Genomic DNA, 26,431 nt, shown 5'->3' with positions numbered 1-26,431 from the left:
TAGAGTAAGAGAGACAGAGACACAGAGAGTAAGAGAGAGTGCGAGACAGAGCGAGAGAGGGACACAGATAGAGTAAGAGAGACAGCGAGAGACGGAGACACAGATAGAGTAAGAGAGACATCGAGAGACAGAGACACAAATAGAGTAAGAGAGACATCGAGAGACAGAGACACAGAGAGTAAGAGAGAGTGCGAGACAGAGCGAGAGAGGGACACAGATAGAGTAAGAGAGACAGCGAGAGACGGAGACACAGATAGAGTAAGAGAGACATCGAGAGACAGAGACGCAGATAGAGTAAGAGAGACAGCGAGAGACAGAGACACAGAGAGTAAGAGAGACTGCAAGAGACGGAGACGCAGGTAGAGTAAGAGAGACATCGAGAGATGGAGACGCAGATAAAGAGAGACAGCGAGAGACAGAGACGCAGGTAGAGTAAGAGAGACAGCGAGAGACAGAGACGCAGGTAGAGTAAGAGAAACAGCGAGAGAAGAGAGACAGCGAGACACAGCGAGAGACAGAGACGCAGGTAGAGTAAGAGAGACAGCGAGAGACGGAGACGCAGGTAGAGTAAGAGAAACAGCGAGAGAAGAGAGACAGCGAGACACAGCGAGAGACGGAGCCACAGATAGAGTAAGAGAGACAGCGAGAGACGGAGACACAGATAGCGTAAGAGAGCGTGCGAGACAGAGCGAGAGACGGAGACACAGATAGAGTAAGAGAGACAGAGCCAAGAGACAGAGGGACACAGATAGAGTAAGAGAGAGAGCGAGAGACGGAGACACAGATAGAGTAAGAGAGACAGCGAGAGACAGAGACGCAGGTAGAGTAAGAGAGACAGAGCAAGAGGCAGGTCGAGCAAGAGCCCGATAGAGCGAGAGACCAGGAGGCAGATAGAGACGGAGGGTGTGACACAATCAGATACCAGTAGACCGCGAGAGAGAAAAAGGGAGATTGGACAGTTGCAGATTGAGAGAAAGAAACACAGATATATAGAGAGGGAGGGACGAGTACAGAGGGAGAAATCGAGAGGCAGACGAGCACATACAGGTACAAGTACAGAGACGTTGAGTGCGGTCCTCAGGAAAATTCCCACGGACACAACAAAGAGAGAAAAGCTGCCCCAGTGTTCTCCCAGAATAGGCGAAAGAGACTGTCTTCACCGTCCAGATGGAGGGAGCCCGTGTGAGGTGGTGATCCGGACAGCGAGCCGTCTCCCAGCGGACCAGACATTATCACAAGAAACCTGGGACCAGCCGGCCCTGGGCAGAAGCGTAAAGAGACTCCCGTCGACTGACTGGAGAGAGAGAGTGAGAGCGAGCGAGTGAGCGAGACTGTCACAAGGGGAAGAGGTGGAGATGCGTGGGAGCAATGAAACTCAGGGCTGTTACGGTAAGAGATGAAATAGTAGCTGTTTTAAAACTTTGAGTGGAAGGGCCACGGAAAGGAGAAACTCTAGGTGGAAGAGGTGGCGGGTTTGGGAGGTGCTGCCGAAGAAGCCTTGGCGAGTTGCTGCAGTGCATCTTGTAGATGGTCCACACTGCAGCCACGGTGCGCCGGTGGTGGAGGGAGTGAATGTCTAAGGCGGTGGACGGGGTGCCCATCAAGCGGGCTGCTTTGTCCTGGATGGTGTCGAGCTTCTTGAGTGTTGTTGGAGCTGCACTCATCCAGGCAAGTGGAGAGTATTCCATCACACTCCTGACTTGTGCCTTGTAGATGGTGGAAAGGCTTTGGGGAGTCAGGAGGTGAGACACTCGCCGCAGAATACCCAGCCTCTGACCCGCTCTTGTTGCCACAGTATTTATGTGGCTGGTCCAGTTAAGTTTCTGGTCAATGGTGACCCCCCCAGGATGTTGATGGTGGGGGATTCGGCGATGGTAATGCCGTTGAATGTCAAGGGGCTGTGGTTACATACGATATACGGTCAACCAGTCCATGCCGTCGTTTATGCTCCACTAGAGCCTCCTCCCGTCTTTCCTCATCTAACTCTATCACCATAACCCTCTATTCCCTTCTCTCTCAGATGCTTGTCCAGCCTCCCCTTAAATGCATCTATACTATTCGCCTGAACCACTCCCTGTGGTAGCGAGTTCCACATTCTCACCACTCTCTGGGGAAAGAAGTTTCTCCTGAATTCCCTATTGGATTTCTTGGTGACTATCTTATATTGACGGCCTCTAGTTATGCTCTTCCCCACAAGTGGAAACACTCTCTCTGTATCCACTCTATCAAAACCTTTCATAATATTAAAGACCTCTATTAGGTCGCCCCCTCAGCCTTCTCTTTTCAAGAGAAAAGAGACCCAGCCTGTTCATCCTTTCCTGATATGTACACCCTCGCATTTCTGGTATCATCCTTGTAAATCTTCTCTGCACCCTCTCCAGTGCCTCTACATCCTTTTTATAAGATGGCGACCAGAACTATACGCAGTGCTCCCAGTGTGGTCTAACCAAGGTATATGGAGACCTGAACTGTGCACGGTGCTCCAAGTGTGGTCTAACCCAGGTATACGGAGACCAGAACTGTGCACAGTGCTCCAAGTGTGGTCTAACCAAGGTATACGGAGACCTGAACTGAGCACAGTGCTCCAAGTGTGGTCTAACCAAGGTATATGGAGACCAGAGCTGTGCACAGTGCTCCAAGTGCAGTCTAACCAAGGTATATGGAGACCAGAACTGTGCACAGTGCTCCCAGTGTGGTCTAACCAAGGTATATGGAGACCAGAACTGTGCACGGTACTCCAAGTGCAGTCTAACCAAGGTATATGGAGACCAGAACTGTGCACAGTGCTCCCAGTGTGGTCTAACCAAGGTATATGGAGACCAGAACTGTGCACGGTGCTCCAAGTGTGGTCTAACCAAGGTATATGGAGACCAGAACTGTGCACAGTGCTCCCAGTGTGGTCTAACCAAGGTATATGGAGACCAGAACTGTGCACAGTGCTCCCAGTGTGGTCTAACCAAGGTATATGGAGACCAGAACTGTGCACGGTGCTCCAAGTGTGGTCTAACCAAGGTATATGGAGACCAGAACTGCGCACATTGCTCTAAGTGTGGTCTAACCAAGGTATATGGAGACCAGAACTGTGCACAGTGTTCCAAGTGTGGTCTAACCAAGGTATATGGAGACCAGAACTGTGCACAGTGCTCCAAGTGTGGTCTAACCAAGGTATATGGAGACCAGAACTGTGCACAGTGCTCCAAGTGTGGTCTAACCAAGGTATATGGAGACCTGAACTTTGCACGGTGCTCCAAGTGTGGTCTAACCAAGGTATATGGAGACCAGAACTGTGCACAGTGCTCCAAGTGTGCTCTAACCAAGGTATATGGAGACCAGAACTGTGCACGGTGCTCCAAGTGTGGCCTAACCAAGGTATATGGAGACCTGAACTGTGCACAGTGCTCCAAGTGTGGTCTAACCAAGGTATATGGAGACCAGAACTGTGTACGGTGCTCCAAGTGTGGTCTTACCAAGGTATATGGAGACCAGAACTGTGCACAGTGCTCCAAGTGTGGTCTAACCAAGGTATACGGAGACCAGAACTGTGCACAGTGCTCCAAGTGTGGTCTAACCAAGGTATATGGAGACCAGGACTGTGCACGGTACTCCAAATGTGGTCTAACCAAGGTATTTGGAGACCAGAACTGTGCACAGTGCTCCAAGTGTGGTCTAACCAAGGTATATGGAGACCAGAACTGTGCACGCTACTCCAAATGTGGTCTAACCAAGGTATATGGAGACCAGAACTGTGCATGGTGCTCCAAGTGCAGTCTAACCAAGGTATATGGAGACCAGAACTGTGCACGGTACTCCAAGTGTGGTCTAACCAAGGTATATGGAGACCAGAACTGTGCACAGTGCTCCAAGTGCGGTCTTACCAAGGTATGCGGAGACCAGAACTGTGCACAGTGCTCCAAGTGTGGTCTAACCAAGGTATATGGAGACCAGAACTGTGCACGGTGCTCCAAGTGTGGTCTAACCAAGGTATATGGAGACCAGAACTGTGCACGGTACTCCTAATGTGGTCTAACCAAGGTATATGGAGACCAGAACTGTGCACAGTGCTCCAAGTGCGGTCTTACCAAGGTATACGGAGACCAGAACTGTGCACAGTGCTCCAAGTGTGGTCTAACCAAGGTATACGGAGACCAGAACTGTGCACAGTGCTCCAAGTGTGGTCTAACCAAGGTATGTGGAGATAGAACTGTGCACGGTGCTCCAAGTGCGGTCTTATCAAGGTATGTGGAGACCAGAACTGTGTGCAGTGCTCCAAGTGTGGTCTAACTTGGAGACGGTCATTGCCTGGCACTGATGCGGCACGACTGTCACTTGCACCGGTCAATGTAACCCCCTGTATTGATAGGAGGTGATTGAGATGAGGGGGGAACCGTGACAGGAGGACGGGGCGCAGGTACAAACTGGCCTGAAATTAATTCAGAAGTGATAGCAGGAAATTTCTTACACCAATAAAAAAGCAACCCAGCGAGGATCGGGGAGAGGGGACTGAAGGGTCCTTGGGATAGGTGACTGGGAATGACCCGCTCCTCTGCATCCGCCTAACTTTCTGATCTGTGTTGCCATTGCAGGATTTCAGGATCTCTGCTGCAGTTTGCTCATGTGGGCCATCTGCGGTGCCACTGGATTCCTGCTGCTCCTCTCCCTCTCCTGCAACATCCTGTGCTGTGCGAGAAGTTACAGAAAAGGTAATTGGTCTCCAGACAGCCCGCCCGCCCGCCTGCGACAGAGATACTTTGGGGGGAGGAGGGTTGGGTGCGGTCTCTTCTGGGGTCGAGCGGGCTCATTAATGGAGCCCGGAGGAGCGCAACAGTCACCGGGGGGCTTGGTCTCTTCCCACTCAGCCCTTGATAGTGCTGAGGGAGCGCCACACTGTTGGAGGGGCAGTACTGAGGGAACGCCGCACTGTCGGAGGGGCGGTACTGAGGGAGCGCCGCACTGTCGGAGGGGCGGTACTGAGGGAGCGCCGCACTGTCGGAGGGGCGGTACTGAGGGAGCGCCGCACTGTCGGAGGGGCGGTACTGAGGGAGCGCCACACTGTCGGAGGGGCAGTACTGAGGGAGCGCCGCACTGTCGGAGGGGCGGTACTGAGGGAGCGCCGCACTGTCGGAGGGGCGGTACTGAGGGAGCACCGTACTGTCGGAGGGGTGGTACTGAGGGAGCGCCGCACTGTCGGAGGGGCGGTACTGAGGGAGCACCGTACTGTCGGAGGGGCGGTACTGAGGGAGCGCCGCACTGTCGGAGGGGCAGTACTGAGGGAGCGCCGCACTGTCGGAGGGGCAGTGCTGAGGGAGCGCCGCACTGTCGGAGGGGCTGGACTGAGGGAGCGCTGCACTGTCGGAGGGGCAGTACTGAGGGAGAGCCGCACTGTCGGAGGGGCAATACTGAGGGAGCGCCGCACTGTCGGAGGGGCGGTACTGAGGGAGCACCGTACTGTCGGAGGGGCGGTACTGAGGGAGCGCCGCACTGTCGGAGGGGCAGTACTGAGGGAGCGCCGCACTGTCGGAGGGGCGGTACTGAGGGAGCACCGTACTGTCGGAGGGGCGGTACTGAGGGAGCGCCGCACTGTCAGAGGGGCAGTACTGAGGGAGCACCGTACTGTCGGAGGGGCGGTACTGAGGGAGCGCCGCACTGTCGGAGGGGCAGTACTGAGGGAGCACCGTACTGTCGGAGGTGCGGTACTGAGGGAGCGCCGCACTGTCGGAGGGGCAGTACTGAGGGAGCGCCGCACTGTCGGAGGTGCAGTACTGAGGGAGCACCGTACTGTCGGAGGGGCGGTACAGAGGGAGTGCCACACTGTCGGAGGGGCAGTACTGAGGGAGTGCCGCACTGTCGGAGGGGCAGTACTGTGGGAGCGCCGTACTGTCAGAGGGGCGGTACTGAGGGAGCGCCGCACTGTCGGAGGGGCGGTACTGAGGGAGCGCCGCACTGTCGGAGGGGCAGTACTGAGGGAGCACCGTACTGTCGGAGGTGCGGTACTGAGGGAGCGCCGCACTGTCGGAGGGGCAGTACTGAGGGAGCGCTGCACTGTCGGAGGGGCAGTACTGAGGGAGCACCGTACTGTCGGAGGGGCGGTACTGAGGGAGCGCCGCACTGTCGGAGGGGCGGTACTGAGGGAGCGCCGCACTGTCGGAGGGGCGGTACTGAGGGAGCGCCGCACTGTCGGAGGGGCGGTACTGAGGGAGCGCCGCACTGTCGGAGGGGCGGTACTGAGGGAACGCCGCACTGTCAGAGGGTCAGTACTGAGGGAGAGCCGCCCTGTCGGAGGGGCAGTACTGAGGGAGCGCCGCACTGTCGGAGGGGCAGTACTGAGGGAGCGCAGCACTGTCGGAGAGGCGGTACTGAGGGAGCGCCGCACTGTCGGAGGAGCAGTACTGATGGAGCGCCGCACTGTCGGAGGGGCGGTACTGAGGGAGCGCCGCACTGTCAGAGGGGCAGTACTGAGGGAGCGCCGCACTGTCGGAGGGGCAGTACTGAGGGCGCGCCGCACTGTCTGAGGGTCAGTACTGAGGGAGCGCCGCACTGTCGGAGGGGCGGTACTGAGGGAGCGCCGCACTGTCTGAGGGGCAGTACTGAGGGAGAGCCGCACTGTCGGAGGGGCGGTACTGAGGGAGCGCCGCACTGTCAGAGGGACGGTACTGAGGGAGAGCCGCACTGTCGGAGGGCGGTACTGAGGGAGTGCCGCACTGTCGGAGGGGCAGTACTGAGGGAGCGCCGCACTGTCGGAGGGGCAGTACTGAGGGAGCGCCGCACTGTCGGAGGGGCAGTACTGAAGGAGCGCCGCACTGTCGGAGGGCCGGTACTGAGGGAGCGCCGCACTGTCGAAGGGGCGGTACTGAGGGAGCGCCGTACTGTCGGAGGGGCAGTACTGAGGGAGCGGCGCACTGTCGGAGGGGCGGTACTGAGGGAGCGCCGCACTGTCAGAAGGACGGTACTGAGGGAGCGTCGCACTATCGGAGGGGTGGTACTGAGGGAGCGCCACATTGTCGGAGGGGCAGTACTGAGGGAGCGGCGCACTGTCAGAGGGACGGTACTGAGGGAGCGCCGCACTGTCGGAGGGGCAGTACTGAGGGAGTGGCGCACTGTCAGAGGGACGGTACTGAGGGAGCGCCGCACTGTCAGAGGGACGGTACTGAGGGAGCGTCGCACTATCGGAGGGGTGGTACTGAGGGAGCGCCGCATTGTCGGAGGGGCAGTACTGAGGGAGCGGCGCACTGTCAGAGGGACGGTACTGAGGGAGCGCCGCATTGTCGGAGGGGCAGTACTGAGGGAGCGCCGCACTGTCGGAGGGGCGGTACTGAGGGAGTGGCGCACTGTCAGAGGGACGGTACTGAGGGAGCGCCGCACTGTCGGAGCGGCAGTACTGAGGGAGTGACGCACTGTCAGAGGGACGGTACTGAGGGAGCGCCGCACTGCCGGAGGGGCAGTCCTTCGGGATGAGACGTTAAACCGAGGCCCCGTCTGCCCTCTTGGGTGGATGTAAAAGATCCCACGGCCACTATTGGAAGAAGAGCAGGGGGGAGTTCTCCCCGGTGTCTTGGGGCCAATATTTATCTCTCAACCAACATCACTAAAGCAGATGATCCGGTCATTATCACATTGCTGTTTGTGGGAGCTTGCTGTGCGCAAATTGGCTGCTGCGTTTCCTACATTACAACAGTGACCACACTTCAAAAAAAGTCCTTCATTGTCTGTGAAGCGCTTTGGGACGTCCTGAGGTGGTTAAAGGTGTTGGAGAAACGCAACGTGAATCTTTCTTTCTCGTCCTTCTAGGTAACTCCAGCAAGTTCCTACCTCGTTTCCGGAGAAGGTAAAGCAAACATTGAACAAATTGTCGAGACATTTGCAGAGTAATTTGTGCTGCTGGAGCTGCTGGTGGCTGTTTAACGCCCGGACCATTTGCTGGGGGTCCAGACCAGGGGTATTGATGGAGAAGTCTCCCTGAGGAAAGGGAATGCATGGGGTGGATGACACAGGGAGAGGCCACGTGACTGACTGTAACAGAAAATGCTGAGAATTGCAGGGAGGCTGTGATAACTCTCAGACCACCGGTGTTCCTGGCTCCTCTCCCAGGCGTTCCTCAAACTAGTCGGATTCCTGGGATGAGGGAGCTGTCCTATGAGGAGAGATTGTGTAGACTGGGCCGATACTCTCTGGGGTTTAGAAGAATGAGAGATGATCGCATTGAAACATGTAAGGGGCTGTGGGAGGAGATTGAATGGGTGGGTAGAGTCCGTGATAGGGGAGAGTGTACAGGGGCTGTGGGAGGAGATTGAATGGGTGGGTAGAGTCTGTGATAGGGGAGCGTGTACAGGGGCTGTGGGAGATTGAATGGGTGGGGAGAGTCTGTGATAGGGGAGAGTGTACAGGGGCTGTGGGAGATTGAATGGGTGGGTAGAGTCTGTGATAGGGGAGAGTGTACAGGGGCTGTGGGAGATTGAATGGGTGGGTAGAGTCCGTGATAGGGGAGCGTGTACAGGGGCTGTGGGAGATTGAATGGGTGGGTAGAGTCCGTGATAGGGGAGAGTGTACAGGGGCTGTGGGAGATTGAATGGGTGGGGAGAGTCCGTGATAGGGGAGAGTGTACAGGGGCTGTGGGAGATTGAATGGGTGGGTAGAGTCTGTGATAGGGGAGAGTGTACAGGGGCTGTGGGAGGAGATTGAATGGGTGGGTAGAGTCCGTGATAGGGGAGAGCGTACAGGGGCTGTGGGAGGAGATTGAATGGGTGGGTAGAGTCCGTGATAGGGGAGAGTGTACAGGGGCTGTGGGAGGAGATTGAATGGGTGGGTAGAGTCCGTGATAGGGGAGAGTGTACAGGGGCTGTGGGAGATTGAATGGGTGGGTAGAGTCTGTGATAGGGGAGAGTGTACAGGGGCTGTGGGAGATTGAATGGGTGGGTAGAGTCCGTGATAGGGGAGAGTGTACAGGGGCTGTGGGAGATTGAATGGGTGGGTAGAGTCTGTGATAGGGGAGAGTGTACAGGGGCTGTGGGAGATTGAATGGGTGGGTAGAGTCCGTGATAGGGGAGAGTGTACAGGGGCTGTGGGAGGAGATTGAATGGGTGGGTAGAGTCCGTGATAGGGGAGAGTGTACAGGGGCTGTGGGAGATTGAATGGGTGGGTAGAGTCCGTGATAGGGGAGAGTGTACAGGGGCTGTGGGAGGAGATTGAATGGGTGGGTAGAGTCTGTGATTGGGGAGAGTGTACAGGGGCTGTGGGAGGAGATTGAATGGGTGGGTAGAGTCCATGATAGGGGAGAGTGTACAGGGGCTGTGGGAGATTGAATGGGTGGGGAGAGTCAGTGATAGGGGAGAGTGTACAGGGGCTGTGGGAGATTGAATGGGTGGGTAGAGTCTGCGATAGGGGAGAGTGTACAGGGGCTGTGGGAGATTGAATGGGTGGGTAGAGCCCGTGATAGGGGAGAGTGTACAGGGGCTATGGGAGATTGAATGGGTGGGTAGAGTCCGTGATAGGGGAGAGTGTACAGGGGCTGTGGGAGATTGAATGGGTGGGGAGAGTCTGTGATAGGGGAGAGTGTACAGGGGCTGTGGGAGATTGAATGGGTGGGGAGAGTCTGTGATAGGGGAGAGTGTACAGGGGCTGTGGGAGATTGAATGGGCGGGTAGAGTCTGTGATAGGGGAGAGTGTACAGGGGCTGTGGGAGATTGAATGGGTGGGTAGAGTCTGTGATAGGGGAGAGTGTACAGGGGCTGTGGGAGGAGATTGAATGGGTGGGTAGAGCCCGTGATAGGGGAGAGTGTACAGGGGCTGTGGGAGATTAAATGGATGGGTAGAGTCTGTGATAGGGGCGAGTGTACAGGGGCTGTGGGAGATTGAATGGGTGGGTAGAGCCCGTGATAGGGGAGAGTGTACAGGGGCTGTGGGAGATTGAATGGGTGGGTAGAGTCCGTGATAGGGGAGAGTGTACAGGGGCTGTGGGAGGAGATAGAATGGGTGGGTAGAGTCCGTGATAGGGGAGAGTGTACAGGGGCTGTGGGAGATTGAATGGGTGGGTAGAGTCCGTGATAGGGGAGAGTGTACAGGGGCTGTGGGAGATTGAATGGGTGGGTAGAGTCCGTGATAGGGGAGAGTGTACAGGGGCTGTGGGAGATTGAATGGGTGGGTAGAGTCCGTGATAGGGGAGAGTGTACAGGGGCTGTGGGAGATTGAATGGGTGGGTAGAGTCCGTGATAGGGGAGAGTGTACAGGGGCTGTGGGAGATTGAATGGGTGGGTAGAGTCCGCGATAGGGGAGAGTGTACAGGGGCTGTGGGAGATTGAATGGGTGGGTAGAGTCCGTGATAGGGGAGAGTGTACAGGGGCTGTGGGAGATTGAATGGGTGGGTAGAGTCTGTGATAGGGGAGAGTGTACAGGGGCTGTGGGAGATTGAATGGGTGGGTAGAGTCCGTGATAGGGGAGAGTGTACAGGGGCTGTGGGAGGAGATTGAATGGGTGGGTAAAGTCCGTGATAGGGGAGAGTGTACAGGGGCTGTGGGAGATTGAATGGGTGGGTAGAGTCAGTGATAGGGGAGAGTGGACAGGGGCTGTGGGAGATTGAATGGGTGGGTAGAGTCAGTGATAGGGGAGAGTGTACAGGGGCTGTGGGAGATTAAATGGGTGGGTAGAGTCCGTGATAGGGGAGAGCGTACAGGGGCTGTGGGAGGAGATTGAATGGGTGGGTAGAGCCCGTGATAGGGGAGAGTGTACAGGGGCTGTGGGAGGAGATTGAATGGGTGGGTAGAGTCTGTGATAGGGGAGAGTGTACAGGGGCTGTGGGAGATTGAATGGCCGGGTAGAGTCAGTGATAGGGGAGAGTGTACAGGGGCTGTGGGAGATTGAATGGGTGAGTAGAGTCCGTGATAGGGGAGAGTGTACAGGGGCTGTGGGAGATTGAATGGGTGGGTAGAGTCCGTGATAGGGGAGAGTGTACAGGGGCTGTGGGAGGTTGAATGGGTGGGTAGAGTCAGTGATAGGGGAGAGTGTACAGGGGCTGTGGGAGATTGAATGGGTGGGTAGAGTCAGTGATAGGGGAGAGTGTACAGGGGCTGTGGGAGATTGAATGGGTGGGTAGAGCCCGTGATAGGGGAGAGTGTACAGGGGCTGTGGGAGATTGAATGGGTGGGTAGAGTCTGTGATAGGGGAGAGTGTACAGGGGCTGTGGGAGGGGTGGGATTGTGGGTTGCGTGATGTTTTCTCGCTCACAGTAACTTTCTGCAGATGCTACTGTCTGTGATTTGAACTTGCCTGTTGTGAAACTGATAGTGGTTTATGTCTAACACAGACTGTCTTCAGCCTGTCACCTAACGTTATCCTTCAACTTCCTCAGTTTTAGCTTCAAGTCCAAAGAGGTTGAGGACAATCCTGTTTATGGGAACATCAACTACCTTTACACCGGTAAGCAGTCCCTTACAATCCCTCAGTACTGAGGGAGCGCCGCACTGTCGGAGGGGCAGTACTGAGGGAGCGCCGCACTGTCGGAGGGGGAGTACTGAGGGAGCGCCGCACTGTCAGAGGGGCAGTACTGAGGGAGCGCCGCACTGTCGGAGGGGTAGTACTGAGTGAGCGCTGCACTTTCAGAGGGGCAGTACTGAGGGCGCGCTGTACTGTCAGAGGGGCAGTACTGAGGGGGGGCTGCACTGTTGGAGGGGGCAGTACTGAGGGAGCGCTGCACTGTCGGAGGGGGCAGTACTGAGGGAGCGCCGCACTGTCAGAGGGGCAGTACTGAGGGAGCGCCGCACTGTCGGAGGGGTAGTACTGAGTGAGCGCTGCACTTTCAGAGGGGCAGTACTGAGGGCGCGCTGTACTGTCAGAGGGGCAGTACTGAGGGGGGGCTGCACTGTTGGAGGGGGCAGTACTGAGGGAGCGCTGCACTGTCGGAGGGGGCAGTACTGAGGGAGCGCCGCACTGTCGGAGGAGCAGTACTGAGGGAGCGCCGCACTGTCGGAGGGGCAGTACTGAGGGAGCGCCGCACTGTCGGAGGGGCAGTACTGAGGGAGCGCCGCACTGTCGGAGGGGCAATACTGAGGGAGCGCTGCACTGTCGGAGGGGCAGTACTGAGGGAGCGCTGCACTTTCGGAGGGGCAGTACTGTGGGAGCACTGTACTGTCAGAGGGGCAGTACTGAGGGAACGCTGTACTGTCAGGGGGACAGTACTGAGGGAGCACCGCACTGTCGGAGGGGCAGTACTGAGGGAGCGCCGCACTGTCGGAGGGGCAATACTGAGAGAGCGCTGCACTGTCGGAGGGGCAGTACTGAGGGAGCGCTGCACTTTCGGAGGGGCAGTACTGTGGGAGCGCTGTACTGTTGGAGGGGCAGTACTGAGGGAACGCTGTACTGTCAGGGGGACAGTACTGAAGGAGGGCTGCACTGTCGGAGGGGGCAGTACTGAGGGAGCACTGCACTGTCGGAGGGGCGGTACTGAGGGAGCGCTGTACTGTCAGAGGGACAGTACTGAGGGAGCGCTGCACTGTCGGAGGGGCGGTACTGAGGGAGCGCTGCACTGTCGGAGGGGCAGTACTGAGGGAGCACTGCACTGTTGGAGGGGCGGTAGTGAGGGAGCGCTGTACTGTCAGAGGGACAGGACTGAGGGAGGGCTGCACTGTTGGAGGGGGCAGTACTGAGGGAGCGCTGCACTGTCGGAGGGGCAGTACTGAGGGAGCACTGCACTGTCGGAGGGGCGGTACTGAGGGAGCGCTGTACTGTCAGAGGGACAGTACTGAGGGAACGCTGTACTGTCAGGGGGACAGTACTGAAGGAGGGCTGCACTGTCGGAGGGGCAGTACTGAGGGAACGCTGTACTGTCAGGGGGACAGTACTGAGGGAGCACTGCACTGTTGGAGGGGCGGTACTGAGGGAGCGCTGTACTGTCAGAGGGACAGGACTGAGGGAGGGCTGCACTGTTGGAGGGGGCAGTACTGAGGGAGCGCTGCACTGTCGGAGGGGCAGTACTGAGGGAGCACTGCACTGTCGGAGGGGCGGTACTGAGGGAGCGCTGTACTGTCAGAGGGACAGTACTGAGGGAGGGCTGCACTGTTGGAGGGGGCAGTACTGAGGGAGCACTGCACTGTCGGAGGGGCGGTACTGAGGGAGCGCTGTACTGTCAGAGGGACAGTACTGAGGGAGGGCTGCACTGTCGGAGGGGCAGTACTGAGGGAACGCTGTACTGTCAGGGGGACAGTACTGAAGGAGGGCTGCACTGTTGGAGGGGGCAGTACTGAGGGAGCGCTGCACTGTCGGTGGGGTGGTACTGAGTGAGCACTGCACTGTCGGAGGGGCAGTACTGAGGGAGCGCTGTACTGTCAGAGGGACAGTACTGAGGGAAGGCTGCACTGTCGGAGGGGCAGTACTGAGGGAGCGCTGCACTTTCGGAGGGGCAGTACTGTGGGAGCACTGTACTGTCGGAGGGGCAGTACTGAGGGAACGCTGTACTGTCAGGGGGACAGTACTGAGAGAGGGCTGCACTGTCGGAGGGGGCATTACTGAGGGAGCGCTGCACTGTCGGTGGGGCGGTACTGAGGGAGCGCCGCACTGTCGGAGGGGCGGTACTGAGGGAGCGCTGCACTGTCAGAGGTGCCGTCTTTCGGATCTCTCTCAGGTGGATGTAAAAGATCCCAGGGCCTCTATTGGAAGAAGAGCAGGGGGGAGTTCTCCCCGGTGTCCTGGGGCCAATATTTACCCCTCAACCCACATCACTAAAAAATAGATAATCTGCTCATTATCACGTTGCTGTTTGTGGGAGCTTGCTGTGCGCAAATAGGCTGCCGCGTTTCCTACATTACAACAGTGACCACACTTCAAAAAAAGTCCTTAATTGGCTGTGAAGCGCTTTGGGACGTCCTGAGGTGGTAAAAGGCGCTGGAGAGATGCGAGTCTGTCTTTGTGGTGGCATAGTGGTTAGCACTGTTGCCTCACAGCGCCAGGGACCTGGGTTCAAATCCGGCCTCGGGTGACTGTCTGTGTGGAGTTTGCACATTCTCCCCGTGTTTGCGTGGGTTTTCTCCGGGTGCTCCGGTTTCCTCCCACAGTCCAAAGATGTGCGGGTTAGGTTGATTGGCCATGATAAAAAATTGGCCCTTAGTGTTAGGGGGGATTAAATACGTGGGGTTACGGGGATAGGGCTTGGGTGGGATGGCTGTCGGTGTAGGGACTGGGTGCTAGGGTTTGGATGATCAGCCATGATCTCGTTGAATGGCGGAGCAGGCTCGAATGGCCTACTCCTGCTCCTATCTTCTATGTTTCATTTACTATCTATCAATCACTGTGCATTTATCCGTCATTTTAATCTATCCCTCATTCGGTATGGAGTAGTGCCAATTGTGATGTTCAAAGTGAACTCAACCCTTGACACATTCATTAAGATTCACTCTTTCTCTCTTCAGGGATGGAGCGAGGGAGCAATGGAAAGCCAGTGGAACCAGTGACGGCAGTAAAGGTTGGTTTGATATCAATTTAAGAATTATAAGCATATCAGAGGCTGAGTATTCTGCGGCGAGTGTCTCACCTCCTGACTCCCCAAAGCCTTTCCACCATCTACAAGGCACAAGTCGGGAGTGTGATGGAACACTCTCCACTTGCCTGGATGAGTGCAGCTCCAACAACACTCGAGAAGCTCGACACCATCCAGGACAAAGCAGCCCGCTTGATCGGCACCCCGTCCACCACCTTAAACATTCACTCCCTCCACCACCGGCGCACCGTGGCTGCAGTGTGTACCATCGACAAGATGCACTGCAGCAACTCGCCAAGGCTTCTTCGGCAGCACCTCCCAAACCCGCCACCTCTTCCACCTAGAAGGACAAGGGCAGCAGGCGCACGGGAACACCACCACCTCCAAGTTCCCCTCCAAGTCACACACACCATCCTGACTTGGAAATATATCGGCCGATCCTTCATCGTCGCTGGGTCAAAATCCCAGAACTCCCTCCCTAACAGCGCTGTGGGAGCACCTTCACCACACGGGACTGCAGCGGTTCAAGAAGGCGGCTCACCGCCACCTTCTCAAGGGCGATTAGGGATGGGCAATAAATGCTGGCAAAATCTAGCTCACAAACCAGCACAGGGTGGTGCCGGCAACAGGCTGGACACTTCACTATGCTCTACAAGTAGCAGGGATCACTGACTGGTGCAAACACTGTTGGAATCAGTAAGATTATTGGCTCATGTTGAGAAAGGATGTTGATAAATTTGGGACTCTGTACAGCTTTTAAGTATTTATAAAGTATCCCACCTTGACATATCAGATTCTGAGGGGGGATTGACAGGGTAGATGCTGAGAGGCTGTTTCCCCCTGGCTGGGGAGTCTAGAACCAGGGGTCACAGTCTCAGGATAAGGGGTCGGCCATTCAGGACTGAGATGAGGAGGAATTTCTTCACTCAGAGGGCGGTGAATCTTTGGAATTCTCTGCCCCAGAGGGCTGTGGAGGCTCCGTCGTTCAGTCTATTCAAGGCTGAGATCGATGGATTTTTGGACTCGAGGGGAATCGAGGGATCGGGCGGGAAAGTGGAGTTGAGGTCGAAGATCAGCAGCGATCTCATTGAATGGCGGAGCAGGCTCGAGGGGCCGCCTCCCGCTGCTAACCCTTACGTTCCTTCACCTCGCGGCTGCTGGCGGATCTTGCTGGGCCTGAGACGGCGTGCGCGTTTGCCTCCGGTAAAGCGAGTGGCCGCGCCCGCGGGGGCGTGAATCCGGTGTCGGGCGGGACGTTCCGGGACATCTCTTCCTCTGTGTTGGGGGATTAGGCGCGTGGCGGAACGCCAAGTCCGACCCGCCTCCTCCGCGGAAAGGACGCGGGCAACAAAAATCCTGCGGGTTCCATCTTACGAAAGAAAAATTGAAACACGGCTGCAGCACGTGATCCGAACAGGAAGCTGAGGGTTTTTTTTTCCACACCAAGTTCACGAGCAGTTGCCCAAAGTTAGCAAAAGATCTGCGGGACAGTAGAAATCGATGAATACGACTAGTTTAATGATGATATGTGGGGCGGAGGAATTAGATTCCCCCTTGTAATCTTGTTTCTTAATTCCTCATGGGGTGGAAAGGGGCACGGTCGCCGTGCCTCTGATTGAACCCGGTGATGTACCACGCTCCAAATCGACTTCACAGGGGTTCTCAACCTGCAGCGCTTCCTGTGTCTGACCTAGATTCCTCTCTGCACTTGCAACATCCGACTGCAGCGAGAGTCAAGGAGGAAAACAGGCAACAACAACTCGTGTTCATCCGGCGCCTTTAATGTAGTAAAACGTCCCAAGGTGCTTCGCAGGAGCGTACACCAGACGCCCGAGACACACAAGGGGAGATGTTGGCCTTTATTGCAAAGGGGGTTGGATTATCCACATGATGAAAAGCTGGGTGGGCGTGTGTGCTGCGAGGAGGATGCCGAGAAACTCCAGTATGATTTGGACAGGTTGGGTGATTGGGCAGATGCATGGCAGATGCAATATAATGTGGATAAATGCGAGGTTATCCACTTTGGTGTCAAAAACAGGAAGGCAGATTATTATCTGAACGGCAATAGATTGGGGGAAGGGGAAGTGCAACGAGAACTGGGTGTCCTTGTGCACCAGTCGCTGAAGATAAGCATGCAGGTGCAGCAGGCGGTTAAGAAGGCAAATGGTATGTTGGCCTTCGTAGCGAGAGGATTCGAGTACAGGAGCAAGGATGTCTTGCTACAGTTGTACAGGGCCTTGGTGAGACCACACCTTGAGTATTGTGTGCAGTTTTGGTTGCCATATTTGAGGAAGTTCTTGCCATGGAGGGAGTGCAGCGAAGATTCACCAGACTGTTACCTGGGATGGCAGGAATGACGTATGAGGAGAGATTGGGTCGATTGGGCTTATACTCGCTGGAGTTTAGAAGAATGAGAGGGGATCTCATTGAAACTTATAAAATTCTAACAGGACTAGACAGACTAGATGCAGGAAGGATGTTCCCGATGGTCGGGGAGTCCAGAACCAGGGGTCACAGTCTAAGGATAAGGGGTAAGCCATTTAGGACAGAGATGAGGAGGAATTTCTTCACCCAGAGAGTGGTGAACCTGTGGAATTCTCTACCACACAAGGCAGTTGAGGCCAATTCATTAAATATATTCAAGAAGGAGTTAGATATATTTCTTAAGGCTAAAGGGATCAAGGGATATGGGGAGAAGGCAGGGACAGGGTACTGAGTTTGGAGGATCAGCCATGATCTCACTGAATGGCGGAGCAGGCTCGAGGGGCTGAATGGCCGACTCCTGCTCCTATCTTCTATGTTTCTATGGAATACTCTCCACTTGCCTGGATGAGTTGCAGCTCCAATGACACTCGAGAAGCTCGACACCATCCAGGGCAAAGCAGCCCCGCTTGATCGGCACCTCGTCCACCACCTTAAACATTCACTCCCTCCACCACCGGCGCACCGTGGCTGCAGTGTGGACCATCTACAAGATGCACTGCAGCAACTCGCCAAGGCTTCTTCGGCAGCACCTCCCAAACCCGTGACCTCTTCCACCTAGAAGGACAAGGGCAGCAGGCACATGGGAACACCACCACCTCCAAGTTCCCCTCCAAGTCAGACACCATCTTGACTTGGAAGTATATAGGCCGATCCTTCATCGTCGCTGGGTCAAAATCCTGGAACTCCCTCCCTAACAGCGCTGTGGGAGCACCTTCACCACACGGACTGCAGCGGTTCAAGAAGGCGGCTCAACACCACCTTCTCAAGGGGCGATTAGGGATGGGCAATAAATGCTGGCCTCGCCAGCGACGCCCACATCCCATGAACGAATAAAAAAAAATAAGAGTAAGGAAGTCTTACTACAACTGTACAGGGCCCTGGTGAGACCACACCTGGAGCACTGTGCACAGTTCTGGTCTCATCTGAGGATGGTCACACTTGCCTTGGAGGCGGTGCAACGAAAGTTCACTAGATTGATTCCTGGGATGGGGGGATTGTCCTATGAGGAGAGATTGAGTAGACTGGGCCGATACTCTCTAGAGTTTAGAAGAATGAGAGGTGACCTCATTGAAACATATAAGATTCTGAGGGGGGGATTGACAGGGTAGATGCTGAGAGGCTGTTTCCCCCTGGCTGGAGAGTCTAGAACCAGGGGTCACAGTCTCAGGATAAGGGGTCGGCCATTTAGGACTGAGATGAGGAGGAATTTCTTCACTCAGAGGGCGGTGAATCTTTGGAATTCTCTGCCCCAGAGGGCTGTGGAGGCTCAGTCGTTGAGTCTATTCAAGGCTGAGATCGAGAGATTTTTGGACTCTCGGGGAATCGAGGGATTGGGGCGGGAGAGTGGAGTTGTGATCGATGATCAGCCGCGATCTTATTGAATGGCAGAGCAGGCTCGAGGGGCCGAATGGCCGACTCCTGCTCCTAATTCTTACGTTCTTATATTAGGACATGTGACCAAAAGCTGGGTCAAAGAGGTCGGTTTTAAGCAGCGTCTTAAAAGGAAGAGGGAGAGGCGGAGAGGTTTAGGGAGGGAATTCCAGAGCTCGGGGCCCAGGCGGCTGAAGGCACGGCCGCCAATGGTGGAGCGATGGAAATCGGGGGGATGCGCAAGAGGCCAGAACTGGAGGAGCGCAGAGATCTCGGAGGGTTGTAGGTCTGGAGAAGGTTACAGAGATAGGAAGGGGGCGAGGAGGCCATGGAGGGATTTGAAAACAAGGGTGAGAATTTTGAAATCGTGGCACTGCTTAACCGGGAGCCAATGTAGGTCAGCGAGCACAGGGGGTGATGGGTGAACAGGACTGGGGTGCAAGTTAGGACACGGGGCAGCAGAGTTTAGGAGGAGCTCAAGTTTACGTAGGGTGGAATGTGGGAGGCCGGCCAGGAGTACGTTGGAATAGTCAAGTCTGGAGGTAACAAAGGCAGGGATGAGGGTGTCAGCAGCGGATGAGCTGAGGCAGGGGCAGAGACGGGCGATGTTATGAAGGTGGAAGTGGGCGGTCTTAGTGTTGGTGCGGATATGTGCTCGGAAGCTCATTTCGGGATCAAGTATGGCACCAAGTGACATGAATCAGTTATTCATGAAAGAAAGACTTATGAAATAATACTGAGCGGCCTGCGGGTGGTGCTGTCCAGGGAGAGTATAAATACTCAGGCACGGGCCCAGCTTGCGCAGGACATTCTTAACAGGAACTAGTGAAGGACACAACTAGACCTCCTTGTAGTAAAACAGTTGATTAAAGATTTGTTTAACGCTTAGACCAAGTGCCTAGTAGTTTTCTTACATCACCAAGGTTGTGAAGGGTCTGATTCAGCCTCAGACAGATGCTGGGGAGAGGGATGGAGACGGAGCTAGGGAACGGAGTGTGTGGCGTTGTAACACCAGCGCGCGTGTGTCAGTGTGACTGTCCTTGTCACAGATGCCTCTTGACAACACACAGCTTGCTTAATCTCCGTTTGTTCCTTTCGTCACATCATCAGGAGCAGCACAGTGGGTGAGATCCTGTTCTCCCAATGGCACACTGATGGGATCTGAGACTCCTCTCTACAGATTGCAAGAGTTCGTGTGGATATGGGTCCAGTTCCGAGTGCGCAAGGAAAAAACAGCCTTCTAAACAAAGGGACATCAGCAAGTCTGTACCAACCCTGGGAGTGTTTGATGGGACAGTGTAGAGGGAGCTTTCACACCAGTGCTTCAGACATGTCTTCCTTTTTCCGCAACCGAGGATTCCCCTCTACCGTGGTTGACACTGCCCTCGACCGTGTCAGTTCTATCTCCCGCACCTCTGCCCTCACCCCTGCCCCTCCCTCCCGGAACCACGATAGGGTTCCCCTTGTCCTCACCTTTCACCCCACCAGCCTCCACATTCAACGGATCATCCTCCGGCATTTCCGCTACCTCCAAAGTGATCCCACCACCAAACGTATCTTCCCCTCCCCTCCCCTTTCAGCATTCCGCAGGGACCGCTCTCTCCGAGACACCCTAGTCCACTCCTCTATCACCCCAAACAGCCCTTCCCCTTCGCCTGGCACCTTCCCGTGCAAGCGGAGGAGATGTAACACCTGCCCCTATACCTCCCCCCTCCCCACTGTCCAGGGCCCCAAACACCCCTTCCAGGTGAAACAGCGATTTACTTGTACTTCTCGCAATCTAGTATACTGTATTCGCTGCTCACGATGCGGTCTCCTCTACATTGGGGAGACCAAACGCAGATTGGGTGACCGCTTTGCGGAACACCTCCGTTCAGTCCGTAAGGGTGACCCCGAGCTTCCGGTCGCCTGTCATTTCAATTCACCGCTCCATTCCCACTCGGACCTTACCGTCCTTGGCCTCTTGTACTGTTCCACGGAAGCTCAACGTAAACTCGAGGAACAGCACCTCATCTTCCGATTAGGCAGTCTGCAGCCTTCCGGTCTCAATATCGAGTTCAACAATTTCAGATCATAACCTCGGCCCCTATTTCATTTTCACTTATATTTTTCCACTCCTTTCCTTCCCCCCCCCCCCCTTTCCTTTTGTTTCTCTCTCACACCTGGCAGCTATCCTTTGCCCTGCCAGTACACTTTACACCTAATCACAGCCTATTACCATCTCGTCTAGCTTCTAATCTCTTTTACTTCTTTTGGTTCTTTAATTCTTTTGTCCGATCGCAGCCCTGCCTTCGATCTAGTTCCTTTTCTCTCCAGTTTTGAAGAAGGGTCAAACCCGAAACGTCAACTCAAATTTCTCTCCACGGATGTTGCCTGACTTGCTGAGTTTTTCCAGCATTTTCTGTTGTTATTATAGAGGGAGCTTTACTCTGTATCTAACCCGTGCTGTACCTGCCCTGGGATTGTTTGATGGAGACAGTGTAGAGGGAGCTTTACTCTATCTAACCTGTGCTGTTCCTGCCCTGGGAGTGTTTCATGGGACAGTGTAGAGGGAGCTTTACTCTGTATCTAACCCATGATGTACCTGCCCTGGGAGTGTTTGATGGGACAGTGTAGAGGGAACTTTACTCTGTATCTAACCCCGTGCTGTACCTGCCCTGGGAGTATTTGATGGGACAGTGTAGAGGGAGCTTTACTCTGTATCTAGCCCGTGCTGTACCTGCCCTGGGAGTGTTTGATGGGACAGTGTAGAGGGAGCTTTACTCTATCTAACCTGTGCTGTTCCTGCCCTGGGAGTGTTTCATGGGACAGTGTAGAGGGAGCTTTACTCTGTATCTAACCCGTGATGTACCTGCCCTGTGAGTGTTTGATGGGGACAGTGTAGAGGGAGCTTTACTCTGTATCTAACCCGTGCTGTACCTGCCCTGGGAGTGTTTGATGGGGACAGTGTAGAGGGAGCTTTACTCTGTATCTAACCCGTGCTGTACCTGCCCTGAGAGTGTTTGATGGGGACAGTGTAGAGAGAGCTTTACTCTGTATCTAACCCGTGCTGTACCTGCCCGGGGAGTGTTTGATGGGACAGTGTAGAGGGAGCTTTACTCTGTATCTAACTCGTGCTGTACCTGCCCTGGGAGTGTTTGATGGGACAGTGTAGGGGGAGCTTTAGGTCTGTCCCCGGGAGTGTGTCACTGTTTACAGGGGGATCCCCGGGGAGTGTGTCAGTATTTACAGGGGGTTCCCGGGGAGTGTGTCAGTATTTACAGGGGGTTCCCGGGGAGTGTGTCAGTATTTACAGGGGGTCCCCGGGAGTGTGTCAGTATTTACAGGAGGTCCCCGGAAGTGTGTCAGTATTTACAGGGGCCCCCGGGAGTGTCAGTATTTACAGGGGGTCCCCGGGAGTGTGTCAGTATTTACAGGGGGTCCCAGGAGTGTGTCAGTATTTACAGGAGGTCCCGGGGAGTGTGTCAGTATTTACAGGGGGTCCCCGGGAGTGTGTCAGTATTTACAGGGGATCCCGGCAGTGTGTCAGTATTTACAGGAGAGTGTGTCAGTATTTACAGGGATCCCCGGGAGCGTGTCTGTATTTACAGGGGGTCCCCGGGAGTGTGTCAGTACTTACAGGGGGTCCCTGGGAGTGTGTCAGTATTTACAGGGGGTCCCCGGGAGTGTGTCAGTATTTACAGGGGGTCCCGGGAGTGTGTCAGTATTTACAGGAGGTCCCCGGGAGTGTGTCAGTATTTACAGGAGGTCCCCGGGAGTGTGTCAGTATTTGCAGGGGGTCCCCGGGAGTGTGTCAGTATTTACAGGGGGTCCCCGGGGAGTGTGTCAGTATTTACAGGTGGGTCCCCGGGAGTGTGTCAGTATTTACAGGGGGTCCCCGGGGAGTGTGTCACTATTTACAGGGGGTCCCCGGGAGTGTGTCAGTATTTACAGGGGGTCCCCGGGAGTGTGTCAGTATTTACCGGGAGTCCCCGGGAGTGTGTCAGTATTTACAGGGGGTCCCCGGGAGTGTGTCAGTATTTACAGGGGATCCCCGGGGAGTGTGTCAGTATTTACAGGGGATCCCCGGGGAGTGTGTCAGTATTTACAGGGGAGTCCCAGGGAGTGTGTCAGTATTTACAGGGGAGTCCCAGGGAGTGTGTCATTATTTACAGGGGGTCCCCAGGAGTGTGTCAGTATTTACAGGGGGTCCCCGGGGAGTGTGTCATTATTTACAGGGGGTCCCCGGGAGTGTGTCAGTATTTACAGGGGGTCCCCGGGAGTGTGTCAGTATTTACAGGGGAGTCCCAGGGAATGTGTCAGTATTTACAGGAGGTCCCCAGGGAGTGTGTCAGTATTTACAGGGGGTCCCCGGGAGTGTGTCAGTATTTACAGGGGGTCCCCAGGGCGTGTGTCAGTATTTACAGGGGGTCCCGGGGTGTGTGTCAGTATTTACAGGGGATCCCCGGGGAGTGTGTCAGTATTTACAGGGGAGCCCCAGGGAGTGTGTCAGTGTTTACAGGGGAGCCCCAGGGAGTGTGTCAGTATTTACAGGGGGTCCCCAGGGAGTGTGTCAGTATTTACAGGGGAGCCCCGGGGAGTGTGTCAGTATTTACAGGGGAGTCCCAGGGAGTGTGTCAGTATTTACAGGGGAGTCCCAGGGAGTGTGTCAGTATTTACAGGGGGTCCCCAGGGAGTGTGTCAGTATTTACAGGGGGTCCCCAGGGAGTGTGTCAGTATTTACAGGGGGTCCCCAGGGAGTGTGTCAGTATTTACAGGGGAGTCCCAGGGAGTGTGTCAGTATTTACAGGAGGTCCCCGGGGAGTGTGTCACTATTTACAGGGGGTCCCCAGGAGTGTGTCAGTATTTACAGGGGAGTCCCAGGGAGTGTGTCAGTATTTACAGGGGGTCCCCGGGAGTGTGTCAGTATTTACAGGGGAGTCCCAGGGAGTGTGTCAGTATTTACAGGGGGTCCCCGGGAGTGTGTCAGTATTTACAGGGGGTCCCCAGGAGTGTGTCAGTATTTACAGGGGAGTCCCAGGGAGTGTGTCAGTATTTACAGGGGGTCCCCGGGAGTGTGTCAGTATTTACAGGGGGTCCCCGGGGAGTGTGCCAGTATTTACAGGGGATCCCCGGGAGTGTGTCAGTATTTACAGGGGATCCCGGGAGTGTGCCTGTATTTACAGGGGGTCCCCGGGAGTGTGTCAGTATTTACAAGGGGTCCCCGGGGAGTGTGTCAGTATTTACAGGGGATCCCGGGAGTGTGTCAGTATTTACAGGGGGTCCCCGAGGAGTGTGCCAGTATTTACAGGGGATCCCCGGGAGTGTGTCAGTATTTACAGGGGGTCCCGGGGAGTGTGTCAGTATGTATTATCATTTATTCACAACCCTTTTCTCACGCTCTCTATTTTCTGTTGGCCCTCACCCAGCGACAAGTCTGTTACGCTAAACTCCAGCTCCCCGCCTCCCGGGACCAGCGCGGCAGGAAGTTCACCAAGACGCAATACTCCGAGGTCCTCAACGCGCTGAAGAACAGCGGCGTGGAGGAGAAGGGCAACCCGGGGGCCCCAGAGACCCGAGAGGACGTCGCCCTGAGCCGGACCTCGCCCCAGTCCCTGGACGCCCAAAGCGTGGACCTGGAGCACTCTGAGCTCTATGCCTCGGTCCGTTTGGGGAGACGAGCGGACAAGCCGCAGAGCGAGGAGTACGCCAACAAGGAAAGCCTGAAGATCCAGTGAGGAAGGGCACCGCGCTGCATCGCGGGCCTGCACCGAGGCGATTTACTATCGCACGCACCATCTGTAGGACCTCGTTCTCCAAAATGCTAATTTTCTAATCAATGCTTCTTTACTGACGGATGATCAAGGGACAGCAAAACGAATCCGATGACTCGAGGACAAGGACCTGCTCGCAGGAGGTCCGAAGATGATTCTGGACGCTGGAGGACATTTCTGGAACGGGTCTAGACCGGAGATGACCCATAACCGCTCTGGACACAAGTCACTCCAGGACAACTCAGGGATCTGAACTCTAGTCAGGTGTTCCAGGACTGCCCTTCCCTCTAATTTAGAAGAATGAGAAGCGATCTCATTGAAACATATCAGATTCTGAGGGGGATTGACAGGGTAGATGCTGAGAGGCTGTTTCCCCCCTGGCTGGAGAGTCTAGAACCAGGGGTCACAGTCTCAGGATAAGGGGTCGGCCATTTCGGACTGAGATGAGGAGGAATTTCTTCACTCAGAGGGCGGTGAATCTTTGGAATTCTCTGCCCCAGAGGGCTGTGGAGGCTCAGTCGTTGAGTCTATTCAAGGCTGAGATCGAGAGATTGTTGGACTCGAGGGGAATCGAGGGATCGGGCGGGAAAGTGGAGTTGAGGTCGAAGATCAGCCCTGATCTTATTGAATGGCGGAGCAGGCTCGAGGGGCCGAATGGCCGACTCCTGCTCCTAATTCTTGTGTGGTGTCCTGCAGATTCTGCCTTTTACATCAGGTACTTGGGATTAAATCTACCTCCACCTGCAGGGATGCCCAGTGAAGTGATTGACTGAAGGAGCTTTACTCTGTCTCTAACCCTGTGCTGTACCTGCCCTGGGAGTGTTTGATGGGGACAGTGTAGAGGGAGCTTTACTCTGTCTCTAACCCCGTGCTGTACCTGCCCTGGGAGTGTTTGATGGGGACAGTGTAGAGGGAGCTTTACTCTGTCTCTAACCCCGTGCTGTACCTGACCTGGGAGTGTTTGATGGGACAGTGTAGAGGGAGCTTTACCCTGTATCTAACCCTGTGCTGTACCTGCCCTGGGAGTGTTTGATGGGACAGTGTAGAGTGAGCTTTACTCTGTATCTAACCCGTGCTGTCCCTGCCCTGGGAGTGTTTGATGGGACAGTGTAGAGGGAGCTTTACTCTGTACCTAACCCGTGCTGTACCTGCCCTGGGAGTGTTTGATGGGACAGTGTAGAGTGAGCTTTACTCTGTATCTAACCCGTGCTGTACCTGCCTTGGGAGTGTTTGATGGGGACAGTGTAGAGGGAGCTTTACTCTGTATCTAACCCGTGCTGTACCTGTCCTGGGAGTGTTTGATGGGACAGTGTAGAGGGAGCTTTACTCTGTATCTAACCCGTGCTGTCCCTGTCCTGGGAGTGTTTGATGGGACAGTGTAGAGGGAGCTTTACTCTGTATCTAACCCGTGCTGTACCTGCCCTGGGAGTGTTTGATGGGGACAGTGTAGAGGGAGCTTTACTCTGTATCTAACCCGTGCTGTACCTGCCCTGGGAGTGTTTGATGGGGACAGTGTAGAGGGAGCTTTACTCTGTATCTAACCCGTGCTGTACCTGCCTTGGGAGTGTTTGATGGGGACAGTGTAGAGGGAGCTTTACTCTGTATCTAACCCGTGCTGTACCTGCCTTGGGAGTGTTTGATGGGGACAGTGTAGAGGGAGCTTTACTCTGTATCTAACCCGTGCTGTACCTGTCCTGGGAGTGTTTGATGGGACAGTGTAGAGGGAGCTTTACTCTGTATCTAACCCGTGCTGTACCTGCCTTGGGAGTGTTTGATGGGGACAGTGTAGAGGGAGCTTTACTCTGTATCTAACCCGTGCTGTACCTGTCCTGGGAGTGTTTGATGGGACAGTGTAGGGGGAGCTTTACTCTGTATCTAACCCGTGCTGTACCTGCCCTGGGAGTGTTTGATGGGGACAGTGTAGAGGGAGCTTTACTCTGTATCTAACCCGTGCTGTACCTGCCCTGGGAGCGTTTGATGGGACAGTGTAGAGGGAGCTTTACTCTGTATCTAACCCGTGCTGTACCTGCCCTGGGAGTGTTTGATGGGGACAGTGTAGAGGGAGCTTTACTCTGTATCTAACCCGTGCTGTACCTGCCCTGGGAGCGTTTGATGGGACAGTGTAGAGGGAGCTTTACTCTGTATCTAACCCGTGCTGTACCTGCCCTGGGAGTGTTTGATGGGGACAGTGTAGAGGGAGCTTTACTCTGTATCTAACCCGTGCTGTACCTGTCCTGGGAGTGTTTGATGGGACAGTGTATAGGGAGCTTTACTCTGTATCTAACCCGTGCTGTACCTGCCCTGGGAGTGTTTGATGGGGACAGTGTAGAGGGAGCTTTACTCTGTATCTAACCCGTGCTGTACC

At 55.3% G+C, this 26,431-nt stretch overlaps 1 protein-coding gene across 1 annotated transcript; it reads left to right on the top strand.

Annotated features, from left to right (window-relative positions):
• Nucleotides 1–1,355: 1,355 nt before the first annotated feature.
• LOC147086698 (uncharacterized) lies at nucleotides 1,356–25,632 on the top strand. Its single transcript, XM_085978845.1, has 6 exons — nucleotides 1,356–1,389; nucleotides 4,584–4,700; nucleotides 7,786–7,822; nucleotides 11,339–11,406; nucleotides 14,391–14,443; nucleotides 23,722–25,632. The coding sequence occupies exons 1-6, from the start codon at nucleotides 1,356–1,358 to the stop codon at nucleotides 24,028–24,030; spliced, it is 618 nt and encodes a 205-aa protein (XP_085834971.1). The 3' UTR covers nucleotides 24,031–25,632.
• The last annotated feature ends 799 nt before the right edge of the window (nucleotides 25,633–26,431 follow it).

This window comes from Somniosus microcephalus, unplaced genomic scaffold (assembly GCF_052327205.1).
Source record: "Somniosus microcephalus isolate GS21.2 unplaced genomic scaffold, FLI_Smic_1.0 unresolved_chr7, whole genome shotgun sequence".
NCBI classification, from domain to species: domain Eukaryota; kingdom Metazoa; phylum Chordata; class Chondrichthyes; order Squaliformes; family Somniosidae; genus Somniosus; species Somniosus microcephalus.
The sequence above is the reverse complement of the archived record's forward strand: the minus strand, read 5'-3'. Positions and strand labels throughout refer to the sequence as shown.